Here is a 15,181-nt window from a genome sequence, read left to right as displayed (position 1 = left end):
AAAGGGAACGTAAGACATTTTCAGGACTTGCTAGTTTCAACATTTTAATTTGCTTCATCACCAAGGTAAGGAAGTAGGCCTTGAATAAATCAGTGATTCACAAGACAGGAGCCTTGATTTGATAAATAAATGTGGTTGATGCAACATTGGAAAGCAGTCTCCAAGCTGCAGTGGTACGTGATGGCAGGTGGTTCTTCAAAACACAACATAAGTAAACAACCTACGTGTCCATCAGTAGGAGAATGGAAACAAACTGGAATAGAACAAACAACAACAGCAAATCACTGACACAAGTGACCCGAGCCGCAGCCCTGTGCAACTGCGGCTGATGGAGGTCGTCTAGAAGGCCACCGCGCCCCACTGTCTGCACCATCGTCTCCATTAAAGACGCTCTGACAGTGGTAAGATTGGGGAGATATCATGTCCTCCTGTGTCTGGCTGTAGGGTGGTTGGGTGGCCCCACAGTCCAGACTGAGACAAGGGAGACTCAGTTCTAGGTTTTGTTTTAGAATCAGGGAGATACCAAAGGACATTATGGAGCTATAAGTACATTGAAGTCAAAGAGAAGAAAGAGAAAGAAAAGAAAAGGCAATTATTCCCAAGAGCCCATTTCAATACAACATTTCCTGCCAAAGTTGAAATGATAACGGAAGTTCATCACTTTCTACAATTAGTCTTGAGCAAATTGCACCTGAGTTGATAGGAGACCAGTATCTTCCTTTCAGCCCCTTCAGAGCACATCTAGCAGCTAGTTGATCCCCTGACACCCACTGCTGAGTGCTCACTAATGAGGCAACAACCCTACCAGCAGAACTGCCCAGTGCTTCTTGGTCCTGATACCCAAGTTGCCCCCAACCTCAACCGCAACACACACGTGCACACAAAACCCAAAAGACATACAGATGTCTCTCCAGCAAACTGTCTCTTCCCCAACAGGGCTTCTAAATTGTCATTTATCCACTGTGACTAGTTAATCTGAAAAGGCATTATATGTATTCCCTTTTCCTGCTCAGGTAAGATGTTTTAATTCTTAATAAAAGATTTTTAAACAGCGTGTAATCTCAAAAAATAAGATTTTGGTAGCATGCAGCAGGTCAATAAAAGGGGAGATTTTGGAAGCTGGATGGTGATGGTGGAAAGGGCATTCCATGGCCTTGAACATCTGGCATAAACTAACATGTACTGAGTGCCAGGCTCAGCAGCAGACCCTGAACGTGCGCTATCTGTCTTCACCTTGGAGACAGCCTTACAAAGGAGAGAGCGCCACTCCCTGGCTGGGGAAGCAGGTGTGCTGCAGGGTCACGGCATCTGAGTCTCCTGAGACCAGATCAAAGTTGCTCCTTGGTGCCCGACCATGAAGGTTATGATCATATACGTAGTAAAGGAATGGAAAGAACTTCAAGGTGCTTGCAAGGTCACTTCTAGGAGCAATCGACCGACAAGAGCTGGGTTTTGAGGGACGCACTAACCCTGCCACTTGCCCCGAGAGGCCCTGAAGGGGATGGTTCAGGCCCCGTCCCGTTCCCAGACACAGTGCTGAGTAGGACAGTCACCACAATTCCCAGAACCCAAGTCAGGGACACAGTCCCCGGGATCATCTTTCTCAATGTGAGAGGCAGACCGTGTGGATGGCACTGTTGGCATTTCAGCTGGTTGTGGAAATCACAGGATCAAACGTTTTAATTAGTGTCTGACCCAAAAGATCCAGACTCTAGCGCCGCCATGTCAGAGCGGCATGAGAAGCCTGTCCTCAGGGAGCTCAGCTGCTCTCTTCCTAGAGTTCTCCTGTCTTCTAGTCCCTGCTTTCCAGAGCAAAGTGAGTCATGCTGTTTGTTCACCACGTCTCCCGAGTACGTAGGATGTGCAGGAGACTGCTGATGATATTTGTTGGAAGAATAAGTTAAATGAGTGATTGAAAGAATAAGAGAATACTCCCAGAACACTTAATTGACATAGTTGCTACAAAGCCTTAATTTGCTTTCCCTGAGATGTTTGCAAATGAGTGCTCTTTTTCTAGACAGGAACATTAGTGAGTGTGTGTGAGTAAACAGGCCCAGAAAGGGCAGTTAAAGTAGGGGGATGGAGGTCCCTGGAACACCAGCAGAGCGAAGACTGTCTTACACAACTGGAAATACACACGAACTCCCCTTGCGTGAAAGGATGGCACTTAAATTTGTCACAGCACCTCCAAGCTTTCCTCCACCCGAAATGACATTTGAGAAGATTTGAGACCCACTGTCACTGTGGTCAAAGTTCTCCGTTTGTATCTATCTCCTGGCACAAATTAGTGGAACCAACTGAAGATACAGAATATGTTAGAATAGTTCCTCACTCACATGACATTAACGTGCAGGCTCTTCGCTATGGGCTGAATTGTACTCCCCCAAATTCGTAAGCTGAAGCCCCAACAACCAGTATCTCAGGATGTGAATGATTTGGAGACAGAGCCTTTTCAGAGGTGATTAAGTTAAAATGAGGCCCTTAGTTGGGCCCTAATCCCATGTGGCTGCTGTCCTTATAAAAATAGAAAATTTGGACACACAGAGAGACCCCAGGGTTGTGTGCACAGAGGAAAGGCCAGGTGAGGACACAGCTAGAAGGTGGTCATTTCCAAGCCAAGGAGAGAGGCCTCAGAAGACGCCAAGCCTGACACCGTCCTGATGTTGGATTCCCGGCCCCTAGAGCTGTGAGAAGACACATTTCTTTAGTTTAAGCCGCCCGGCCTGTGGTACTTTGCTATGGAAGACCTGGGAAATGAACGCACTATATGAAAATAAACTCACTCTTCTCTTAAAAGGAAAAGCTCTGAAGTCAAGCAGGCCTGGTCCTCACACCTGTGACACTCTCTAGACCAGCCATTCCTCTATTAGGCTTTTCAACAAGTCCCTCTGGGGCCAGGCAAGTCACCTGTTCCACCAGCAAAGGTACTGCTTGTTGACTTCCGTGGGGGTAAGAACAGACAATTCGCCAAGTTTTCATTTGTGACTTCACAGTCTGGCCTTGGAAACGCAATCCATTTGTGCATACAAAGCACCATCTCCAGGCAGCTAGGGACCACTTTTAGCCATTGGCTGAGCGCACAGCAGTGACATTCACCGGCATAGAGAGATGCCCATCACGTCTGTTCACTAGGAATGGCTTTTCTTAATCAAGCAGTGTTAAAATTAATTATGATGAACATCTGGCGAAGAACGTCTTCATGAAATTCGTGTTTACAATGATTTCCTCTGCTCTTATCTCCTGGGTTCACATTGGATGTGAACATGGGAAGAATATTCATTTAGTTCCTAATAAAAATGGCTTCTGAAATAACATCATGCTATTCCCCCAATAAAATCCAGGCCAGAAAGAAGAAAATCTCATTCAAATAAAGCTGGTATTTATTTTTTCATTTTATCTGTTAATAAGAATTAGGTAACTGATTTTCCTTTTCAATTTGTCCCCTTGGAATCTCAAAGCTAAATGTTTTCTTTAAACATAATTGCTGTCCTCAGCCTAGATTTCTGGTAGGTCTTCCTCTCTCATCACTATATTTTATTTGATATTCAGTCATTAAACTAACAAATATGCCAAACTATGTTTTATTTTTGGCCATAAACTTCTTCAAATCCTTTTCTAGAATTGGATGGGACAGAAATAATAAATAAGAATTGTCTTTCTGAGAAAAAGGAATACCTTTCCAGGAGCCAGTGGCTCTCCACGGGGAAGATTTTGCCCCCCCCCCCCCAGGGCATGTGTGGCAAAGTCTGGAGACACTTTTAGCTGTCACAAATCAGAGTGATGGTGCTTTGAGCATCTAATGGGTAGAGGCCAGGAGTGCTGCTAAACATCGTACATTACGTCCCACAACAAGAAGTTACCCACCAAAAATGTCAACAGAGCCAAGGCTGAGCAAGCTTGCCTTAGAGCTGGCACGTGTACAGCATTAGAACAGCTTGACAAGGCCACGGTTGAACTCTGAATGTTTGATGAATGAATAGTCTGATGAGTTTCAGATTCTATGTCGATCGCTAAATTTTTCCCAAGTTATACTTCCTAGCTCCAGAGAAATAATTGTTCAATACAATTCTGTGCACTTCATAGACGTTCTGGCCTTGGCCTCTTTTTCCCTTTGGTGGCAGGGCTTCTCCATCCCTCTTGGAAATAGCTTTAGAGTTATTAACAGCAGCAGTACACAGGCTCACTGAATGATAATTAGAAAATACTTGAAGCTGAAGCCAGCTTCTAAATACTCTGAGTTCATCCTCTCCTTTATTTTTATCTGACTTTCTATGACCCCAAGACTGAAAGCGAATCCTTTCTGCACATTATCTCAGACTATGAGCCCAACTCTGACCTTTATAAAGGTTGAGTGGAGAAGTTAGAATTAGGCCAGGAGGGCCCCTGGGAGTTAACTCAGGACGCTTAAACACACCACTGGTCGTGGCTGGACTTGCATCTTGAGTAACAAAGCTTTGTAAAAATATCCTCTCCAGGCACTGATGGAACAGCCTTCCATCTCCTTCCTTAGTCTGGATTCGTAGACTGCAAATGCCAGTCGGTTTTATACAACTGCACTCTTCACCTGAAATGGTCTCGGTGTGAGGAGAATTCAGTGGATGTGTAGCCTTTCTGCTTGTATTTAAGCTAGTTTATGAGGGGGAAAAGCCCCCTTATTGAGTCCAAAGACCACCAAATGCTCCTATTAAACGAAAATGGGGCAAAGAACTGGCATGCTTTGGAAGGAAACAGTATGAAGGGAAGGGTCATAAAGCCAAAGAACCACATGAGATCCAAAGGGGGAGGGGGGAAGGTGGTGGGAGGGAGTCTGAGATTTGCAAATACTAAATACTATCTCTAAAATAGATAAGCAACAATTTCTATTGTATAGACCAGGGAACTATATTCAGTATCTTACAGTAACCTATATTGAAAAAGAATATGAAAAGGAATAAACGTAGGTACATGTATGACTGAAACATTATGCTGTGTATCAGAAATTGACATAACATTGCAAACTGACTACACTTTAATTAAAAAAAGAACTCTGCAGAGGGTGTATCATAGCACACAGAACAAGACAGTGCATAGTGGGATGCATAATTCCCGGGTTCTTTTCCTCTCTAAATTGGCAAAACGGCCTTGTCCAAGTCTCTTGACCTCTCTGAACCTACAAAATAGAGGGCTTACTTTGAATGATCCTGATTAATGTTCTTCTAGGCAGTAAATTCTAGCTCTGTCTGTGCCTTGGGTTGGCTAGTAAGACACTCAACCATCAGTGTGCCTAGGGAAGCAGGCTTTCATACATAAGGTGCAGAAAAGTAATGTAAAAGGGTGATTGGGAGGGTGAAACGAGGTCTCCTGTTCCTCTGGAAGTATGTAGAGTGGCGGTGATTAAGGAGGCAGGAGTGCAGGCCCAGGCATTCAAGGGAGACACAACTCTCCAGTGGGAGGGGAATGAAAAAGGTATTCCCTGTGCTCACCTGTCCTTTCCAAGGTGAACAGGAAAGCAGCACGGGGAGATTGAGTGGCCTATTTTCTATTCTTCCAAAGCACAAAGTGTGAGGCTACAGCACAAACTGCCTTTTTCTGCCTGAAGTATTTGTAGGGCCTGCCCTTTCCTGTCATCCAGGTTTCCAGCCCAGCATCGCCAGCTCGGGCTCTTCGGGCCCAGTCAGTCTACAGTGACGGCCAATCTCAGCCGACTCCCTGCACTCTTCACGTCTCATCCAGCCTTGTCTGCTGAGATCTTCCTCAGTGTGATAGCTCGTCTTGACTTCTGTCTTTACACACTTCAGCTCTTTCTCCCTCCCTGGGAGTGGAGGCCTCATACGTCTTGTTCTTTGCTCTGTTCCCAGCACCTGACACAGAGTAAAAGTCAGAAAATGTTTCCTGAATGAATAAACACATAGAGAATATTGCAAATTAAAATTTGCATGTGGGAGATTTTGGAAAACAGAATGTGGAAACAGAATATGGTAAGAACAGATAAAGTCCTTGGGGGAGGTACGGCCCCCAGGAGAAGGCACTCGAGAGACTCAGAAGGGAACCCGGCTTGATCCTGCAGGCCAAGAGAGACACTAGGAGTCCTGAGAGGACGACCTGGTGAACTGAAAGCTGTAACGTGGTGGAGATTGACGTTACCAGCCTGCCTGGTGCCTGGAGGCCTACAGCTTCAAATGCAAAAAACTGGGATTCATCACAAAGCAGGAGACAGGGCTGCAGCATTTGCATATAATGTAACAATCTTCATCACTATGCATGGTTGTCTTGAAGGACTTGGCTGCCTGGGAGAGCTACAGCTCTCCAGTCGCAAAGCTGATAAACACTGCAGTTCCATGCTAGCTCTTAACTGTCCAAGCTAGACTTCCAGCTCTACGATAAATTGCTATTTGTTGATTTCTGTAAATTATACCAACATAAGATCATTTTATGCACACATCTTAATGTTTTTTCCCCTGTAGCAAAAGCAAATAAATCAGTAATACCTCCAGCTTTTACCACATCCAAATACAAATTTGAAGGAGAAACAGAAAAGAGGAACAAAAAAATCTGCCCTTGGTTTCAACACATCTTCTCTCAGTTACAAGGTGCTGGGCCCTCTGCTGCCTGATTTTGGCACTGAAGCCCAAGAAGCCTTTCTAAAGGACACAGAAATCTTGGAAAAGAAGCCATTTCTGGTGAGGCTTTTATCCAACTGGTCAGTTAAATCTATTAAATTCTTAGACTACATATTGTGTTTCAAAGGTTTAACAAACTGAGTTGTCCTTAATTATTTTTAATAAATTTTTTAAAATCCCATTTCAATAGTCTCCTACTTTTCTTCTTCCAAATCTGTGATGAAATGTCCTGAAAGATAATCAACCCAGGTAAATTTCTGGTGAATTATTGCTTGAAACGATCAAAAAAAAAAAAAAAAATTCAGTTGCATCACCATAAAATGAGAATTGACTTTCCTCATTTGAGACTGAATACCACCGTGTTTGTGAAAACTATATTCTCTACTCTTTGAATATCTGAAACTTCACCTATCTTCAAACAGGCGCTGCTGCTATTGGAACAGCTGTATCCTTCGATTTATAGAGGCAAATCAGTAACTAATTATTGGCCTAATGGGAAACCAACATGTCTTTAAAAACAGCAGTGGTATCTATTCAGGATATATACCTTAAATCCCTGACCTGAAAATGCATCCTGGTGAAGGTAAAATGTTATTCCTCCCGTAGAGCAAACTCTGTGTAAAAGTGCGGTGCAATTATCGGATTTGCCAGCAGTGGACACTGTTACTCTAAGTATCATCACAGAGTGACTGGGGAAAAGGCAGCTCTTTATTTCCTTACACTGTAACATTGGTGACTATTCTGGAACAATAATGAAATAAATTTTAGCAAAAGTATCAGTCTTACTCTCAGACACCCGAAAATGATTAATAAATAAATATTTATGTTTTAAAATATGGTTCTCATTTGATTTCATTTGTTAATTTACAGAACATATCTATTAGCTGCAGAATAACCATCATTACTCTCAAGTGAATATTAGGCATCTACAAAAGATCTGTCCCCAAGAAAATGTTGACGACTGGTATGAGAAACACAATAAACTGACAAGCAGTGGCCCCAAGTCACAGCCGTGGGTTCCCAAGAACCAGCTCTGCAGCCCTAGTAAGATCATTAGTCCTCCCCAAACTGGTCACCTCCCGTCTATAAAGGAAGTAACTAAACTTGCAAATCACCAAAATCTCCTGCACTGATGTCTGTGTCTCTGTGACTCTCTCAGGGCAAACTTGAGCTAAAAACAAAGCCTTTGCTACACTTCAATAATAAGGTAAGGTGTTTATTTAATATCCATCCAAAAAACTGCCCTTATAAAACAGCTATTCCTTCTGTAAGGAGACCAGAAACATAAGCTCCAGCCCTCAGGGCAAGCATAATGGAAATCAGCCTGCAAAGCTAATGGAAATCAGGCAGTGGGCTCAAAATAGAAAGCCTCTCAGCCTCTATTTCCTTCCCTGCACAGCCGAGGCGTGCAACTTGCATAATCAGTGTATTTACTCTGTGACAAGTGGGTATTATTATTATTCCCATTTTGTAGATGGGGAAACTGAGGCACAGAAAATTAATAGATAGTCTATGGATAACAGCTAATAAACATTGGCTCTGAATCCTGAATCTAGGCAGTCTAACTGGAAACTCTACGCTCTTAAAACCACTAAATTCTGCTCTTCTGGGTTCCATCTGACCTTCAAAACAATACTCTACATATTTTTGTCACAACGAAGGGAGAGGTGCAAGTGGCATCTAGTGGGCAGGGGTCGGGGATGCTGCTACACATTCTGTAATGCCTAGGACATCCCTCCACAACAGAGCACTGACCAGCTCAAAATGTCAGTGGTCCCAAGACTAGGAAACACCGCTCTGGAGTCAAAGACTGGGTCTGAATGCAAGCTCTGCCACTTACCAGCTGTGTAAACTTGAGCGTTTGCTTAAGGCCCCCGAATCTCTCAGTATCCACCTCTACAAACGGTAAAAAATAATCTCTACCTGACAGTTATGATTATGGGAAAGACTGAATGCTTTTCAGCTGTGAAGTTATTCGTACATTTTGAAAGATGGTGCCAAGCGTAGAATGAGCAGAGGTTTTGGAGTCCAAGGGACATGAGTTTTTAAACATTTCATGCCCCAGTTTTTGTCATTTACTTAAAAAAAGAGGGAGGATTTCTACCCCACAGTTTTCCTCAAGGTTACATGAGGAAATGCAAAGATGCCCTTGTACTGTCCGACACACAACACAGCCCTAAAAATAACCCCACTCTCCTATCATTTCTGGTCTACCTCGTGTGCAAACCCCACTCTCCACAAACGACATTTCTTCCTTCCCAAACCGAATTCAGTTTTGTTCAGATGTCTACCTTAACCAGGCAGCCAAGTGCCTCAGGAAATGACCCCCCTCTCACATTCAAAAATGAGACGCCATTAAACTGATTCAAGGTCAATCCAACACACGGCACAAGCGATCAGTTTAGCATCAGCCATGTGACTTCGTTCGGGCCAATAAGCTCAGGGGACTCTGGAGAAAGAGGTTTTCATTCCTAAGAAGTGGTCCCTGGAAGAGACAATTTCGTATTTCCCCAGGAGTATTTTTGGCTATGTTGCCAGAACCTGCTGTAGTCACTTTGCTACCAGCCTGGGGAGGAGACCAACTCCACGGATGGCGGTATAGGAAAAGGGGCAGTTCTGAAGGATGTAATTTGAGGTCATATTGAACTGAGTCAGTCATGTAAGTTGCATTCCCTTTGGACTTACTGCAGTATTAAAGAATAAATTTCTGTATTGCTAAATCAGTTTGATTCAGAGTTTCTGTTACCCGCAGTCAAAAGACCTCAAAACTGTTATAAACAGAGCCCGAGGCCCCGCCTCTGGGTCACGGTCTCCTGACACCTTCACCATGCTGTAGGTTTCACTCAAGCGCCTGCAATAATTGTATGTGGGCCACTAGTTTAACAGCCACTATAAGGCAGAATTGGAATAGAGCAAGAGTGACTGGCTTTTTGCTCTTTTATTCAATCATTTATTGTTTTAAAGTTGTGGTAAAATACACATAACCTAACATTTACCATTTAAATCATTTTAAAGTATACAGTTCAGTGGCATTCATTGCATTTACACTGTTATCCAAACATCACCCTCATCCATTTCTAGAACTCATTCACCTTATAAAACTGAAACTCTGTACCCATTAAGCAATAACTCCCATTTCCCTCTCCTCCCAGACCCCGGCTACCTCCATTCTACTTTCTGTCTCTAAGAATCTGACTACCCTAGGTATCTCAAATAAGTGGAATCATATAGGATTTGTTCTTTTGTGACTGGCTTATTTTGCTTAGCATAATGTCCTCAAGGTCCATCCATGCTGTAGCATGTGTCACAGTTTCCCTCCTTTTTACGACTGAATAATATTCCATTGTACATATCCACCATATTTTGCTTATCCATTCATCCATCAATGGACACTTGTTGCTTCTACTTTTTGGCAAGTGTGAAAAACACTGCTATAAACATGGTTGTAAATAGCAAGTTTTAATATGGCCATCAATTCTTTTCTAATTGAAGTACAGTCAGTTACAATGTGTCAATTTCTGGTGTACAGCACAATGTCCCAGTCATGCATATACATGCATATATTCGTTTTCATATTCTTTTTCATTAAAGGTTATTTTACAAGATATTGATTATAGTTCCCTGTGCTACGTAGAGAAACTTTTAAAATCTATTTTTATATATAGTGACTATCCATTTTAATCTTTAATGCATATTTGATAGTCTAAATCAGGGATTGGCAAACTATGACCCTTAGACCAAATCAAGCCTGGTGTCTGTTTTTATAAATAAAGTTTTACTGGGACATAGCCAGGGCCATTTGTTTATAAGTTGCCTAAGGTTGCGTTCCCATTACAGCACAGAGTGGGGCGTTTATGATGGGACCATAGGGACCACAAAGCCTAACGTATTTACTGCCTGGCATTTTACACAAAAATTTTGCTGACTTCTGATCTAAACGGTGTTTGATGAACGAGACTTCTAGCTGATCTCCTGCCTTCCTTATTGTCCACCTATCCTTCCTGCCCCAGTTCCTCATCTACAAGTTTAAGAGAGTCAGTTTTCTAAAATGCAAAATCTACTCCATCAATCGGCTTTAAGAACTTCAGTTGTTCCCAATCACTAGCACAGATGGAGCCACAGGTCCCTGGAAGGCCAGCCAGAACATCCACGATCCCTGTGCCACCCTCCCCCTCTGCCTCTGCAAGCGCCAGGGGATCTCTACTCAGTCTCAGGTGCATCGCTCCCTCTAAGAAAGCCTTCCTTAATCCTCAAGAAACTTCCTTAATTCTCAATAAACTAGCAGTGGAGTCAACATTAATTGAATGAATGAAGGAATGAAGTTTTCACCACATCACAGCTACCACTTGAGGAGGTTTGGATTCTGTTTTTCCCTTTTTGTTACTTGGCTGTTTGGATGATGGTCTCAGCCTCATGAAAGTGCCAAAAAGGGCATGAAAAAGACAGGGAACTGCTGATGGATTCCGTCTCCCTCAGGGTCCCTAAAATTCAGGATGGTCACTTACACTGACTCTTTTAGAGATGGTTTTGACAATTAGCTTACATTTTAACTTTTATGTTTTAAAATTATATATTTTCAACACAAGTAATAAGTATCAAACAGAATGTTTGTTCTATTTTGAGTTCCATTCATTGCCCTAAAAAGCAAACTGCTACACAACGTTAGAAATAGGAATTAGTAGCCTAATCTGTCAACATAGCTCCACTCATGAAATACAGATCTGATTAAAAAAAACTACATATCACTTTCCTTAATCAGCATAATATTGTGATTTATGATCAATGAAATACTATCATATTATCTAGAAAGCTTGCTTTTATAGACATTTTTCTATATTGAACCTAGAGAGATTACTATATATTATATCTAGAAGAAAAACTCTTAATTTCCCAGAGTTTTTAATCACTTAACACCGAGATTCTCTAATAAAGTAATCCTAGAAATAAATCTTTCTTTAAAATGAGTTGTCGCCAAACATAAAAGTATTATGTAAAAGGCAATAATCTGGCAATTTAATGGTAGAAAAAAAGACCTTTTGAAATAGGACAATTCTTCCAGGGCAGTTAATGGATATTAATTCAGATATAACTTTCAAGCGTCACTTTTAAAGAGAGGGAAACTTTGTTGAGAAGCAACGATGTCCAAGCAGGCCATGAGCATGCATTTCCAATACAGTTTAAATCTTCTGTCAGCTTTAGGAGTTGTATTCAAGTGGTCTTTTAAATGTGCTAAACCTTACCAATGATGCATCGTAACAGTCAAATGAAGGAGTGACACACCTTTGGAGGGGCATATTATATGTTACTATTGAAGTTTATTTTTATTATCAGCACTTAATTTATTAGCCATCACAATGAGTTTATAAGTATGTCATGTTTCATTGCCCAATATATAGCATGCCAAGTACACACTGAAAATTAGTGTCGCTAAACAATTCTGTAGGAATGACTGAGAAAGAGAAGTGTATGTGTGTTTGTGTGTGTGTGAGAGAGACAGACAGACAGAGGAAACTGATATGGTTGATACGGCTGCATAACATTTTCACTATCAAAGGGCAGACTTCTAGACTTCTCTAATACACAAATACAGCTTAATAGCAAATACGGATATAAAATGAGCTCATTAGTAATGATATTAAATGAGCGTTCCCAATTCACAAGCCTCATTAATGACAAAGAAGCGAAAGTTAGAGGTTTTTCTCTTTTGAAAAAAGGGAGACATAAAAGAGAAGTTTGACACAGACTTCTCACATTTGCAAAAGTTTTTATAATTAATGCAATCACCAAACATTTCTAGAATAGGACACATATAGCTCTAATGTGCCCTGAATGTTTTGAAGTACAAACATAACGACACATGAAGAGGGAAGACTGATATCCTTTTCCTTTTGTGTGTGTGCTGGGGCAGGGCAGGGGTAGGGGATGCTGCTACAGCAATTATATGAAGGACACAAGGTCACGGCTGTTCCTACCTCTCAGTGGTTTCACTAGCTTCATTTAGATTAACATTTCTGTGCCTCAGTTTTCCCCTCTGTGAAATGGCCCATGGATCTTGTACTGAGATTGAATTCTGGCCATAATTTGAGAAACTTACTCAACAATTTTCTCTTCCAGGAAACTTCACTAGTAATAACGCAGAAGTCTGTCCCAGTCTTTCATGTAATCACCGCCCGACGTGGACGTCCGTGATGACACAGTCTGATGAATACTAGTTGACAGTCCGGTCTGTCTACAAAGTTTCTTTAATATCCTTTCCCCTTGCCTAGCACAGCTGCTCAATTGCAGCCCAGCAGGAACCTGAGGGACTGTGTGCACTAGTACCTCTTTGGGACCACGTGGGTACTATTTAGCAGATGAATGCCAGGTTCAGATACTGTTAATTTGGTAAGTGCTGAAAAGTAAACAGAAAAGAAATTCCGTAAAGGTACACTGGTGCTTGAAAATGCATGCCCTTTAGTTATTGTATCATGGGGATTTTCAAAAGCTCACGCACTTCCCCACATGCCTGAATTCTCCCCCAGGACGATGTTTACGCATCGAAAAGGACCTAGAGAAGAATTAGCAAGAGATTTTTAATTGCTCGGTGTGGGAGACACTAACTTTTCACCAAACAGCATCCCATTCATTTTTGTCAAGGGAATCCTGCTTCTGTTCACTGTGGCAACATGCTCCACCCCAAGGAGTGAAACACAGTTGCTCTAGCCCACGATGGCTGGCCCACTTCCTTTTTATAGAGACTCATTTCCGCAGCTTTCCTCAGAGGAGGGAGCAGCTGTGGGACCCAGCTCCCGGCCAATGAGCTGTAAAGGGCAGAGGTTTGCTGGGGACGAAGAGGGTACGTACGAGGGGAGCAGGGGCGGGTAAGACGCTTGTGCTTCCCCTCCTTGATAAGGGGCCACCCATTTTGCCTGGCCCCTTCTTTTCTGTCTGGGGTACCAGTGCAAGAAAGACACGCCTGCAGCTCTGGCAGTCACCGTGCGGCTATGACGTGCCCAATAAGGAGAGGAAGAGCTGAGTTTCTAAGTCATCAACGAAGCCACTGAACAAGCTGATAATGTTCTCCCTTCAGACACTTCAATTAAAAAAAAATCACCTACTAAAGATTAAGTTACTAGCAGTTAGATACTCCCTTACTTGTAGCTGAATGCATCCTGACCAATACACGTAGGTATTTTCCAGGTGTAAACAATGTTTATTACCATTATACATAACATTATAATATTATATAATAATTGTAATTATTATATCATCTAGCTAACTGTAGATGTAGCTAACAGTACTTTTCAAAAACTTAGGATCACTGGACCCAGCCTCTTAGCAACAGCTTTTTATTCAGTCACAACTTCAAACTACCTTGTACGTCAAAAGGAGAAGCTAGTTAAGCAATGTCTTTGCTCTCAGCAGGTTTTGTTTCCAAATGCCCAATTCAATACTAAAAACATGTTCGATTAGGAGGTTAAACAGACAAGAGTTCTTGCTGTAAGGACTTTTCAAGCTAATGGGAGACCAGATCTGGTGACTTAAAATGACATGTAGCAGAACGAGAAAGGGGTGATTCCTGACTGGAATGTTCATGTACTCCCAACAAGAGGGAAAAGTTGAGCTCTGCTTTGAAAGTTAAGTAGGTTTTCAATACATAAAACCGATCTATCCAGTTAAAGTCAGAGTGAAGAATGAGGATTCTAACCAAAGAGAACTGCTGGAGCAACAGCATAGATTTTTGACCAAAAAACGTGACACAAAGGGAGTATCGTAGGGAGTATAGATTTAAGATCGTATCACGGAAGACTTTATAGTTCAGGCTAAGAACATGGCTCTTCATTAAGAAAAAAATGCAAAACTGCCCAAGGTTTGTGACCAAATAATTATGTTAATATAATCAGATGCATGTTGTAGAACATAGTTAGGCTAGTAAAGAGGAATTATTAGCAATATGGAGTGCAGCTTAAGAGGATTTATCAGTTTGAGAAGTGAGTGATGAAAATCCAAGCATAGATCATGGCAGTGGAAATAGGAAGAGAAAGAATTTAACTCCATTTCCTCAGTTTTCCCAGTACCCAATTACAATCTGTAAATTGAACAATTTCAGAAATTATATTGATAAACACATGCCTGGCTGTACATATTAAATGGGGTCTAGGAAACTGGAAACTTTAAGGAATGGAGGAGAAGGAGTAGGCTCAGCTTGTATTTCCCAAGAAGATGAAGAGCACTGTTTCTTTAAGAGAGATAAATTTCAACATCTAATCATTTTTTTCATGAAAGCTCAAACTTGTTGATTTTCAAACTAGTCAATTTTAAGCCTCCAGATTTCACCAATACATGATTTGACATCAACTCCAAATAATTACGAGGATTTTATTAAGAATTCTGGTTCAGAATTCTGCTGGTGAGTATGTTACCTGTCCTCACAGCAGTGTGGTGTACAGTCATCACAATTCATTTACCATTACTTCTGCAGTAATGATGACAAAAATCCAGGCTATTCTAATCCTTTTTGGCTCTTCTTTAAATTTCTTTATACCTGAAGGAGGACAACATGCCATATTAAATTTCTCTGAATCACCTATTAAATATTTGAC

The 15,181-nt window shown here is 41.7% G+C and overlaps 1 protein-coding gene across 4 annotated transcripts in view; it reads right to left on the bottom strand.

Annotated features, from left to right (window-relative positions):
* Positions 1 to 15,181, bottom strand: part of FGF14 (fibroblast growth factor 14) — a 534,916-nt gene that overhangs the window by 163,890 nt on the left and 355,845 nt on the right. Inside the window, exon 1 of one of the 4 annotated variants that reach the window (XM_032496711.1) lies at positions 15,002 to 15,181. The exons of the other annotated variants lie outside the window; for them this stretch is intronic. Within the exon in view, the coding sequence (XP_032352602.1) occupies positions 15,002 to 15,032 (31 nt within the window). The 5' untranslated portion in view covers positions 15,033 to 15,181. The remainder of the gene's footprint in view (positions 1 to 15,001) is intronic. 4 annotated transcript variants of the gene reach the window in all.

This window comes from Camelus ferus, chromosome 14 (assembly GCF_009834535.1).
Source record: "Camelus ferus isolate YT-003-E chromosome 14, BCGSAC_Cfer_1.0, whole genome shotgun sequence".
Classification (NCBI taxonomy): domain Eukaryota; kingdom Metazoa; phylum Chordata; class Mammalia; order Artiodactyla; family Camelidae; genus Camelus; species Camelus ferus.
Note: the sequence above shows the minus strand (reverse complement) of the source record. Positions and strands in the feature narration are given on the sequence as shown.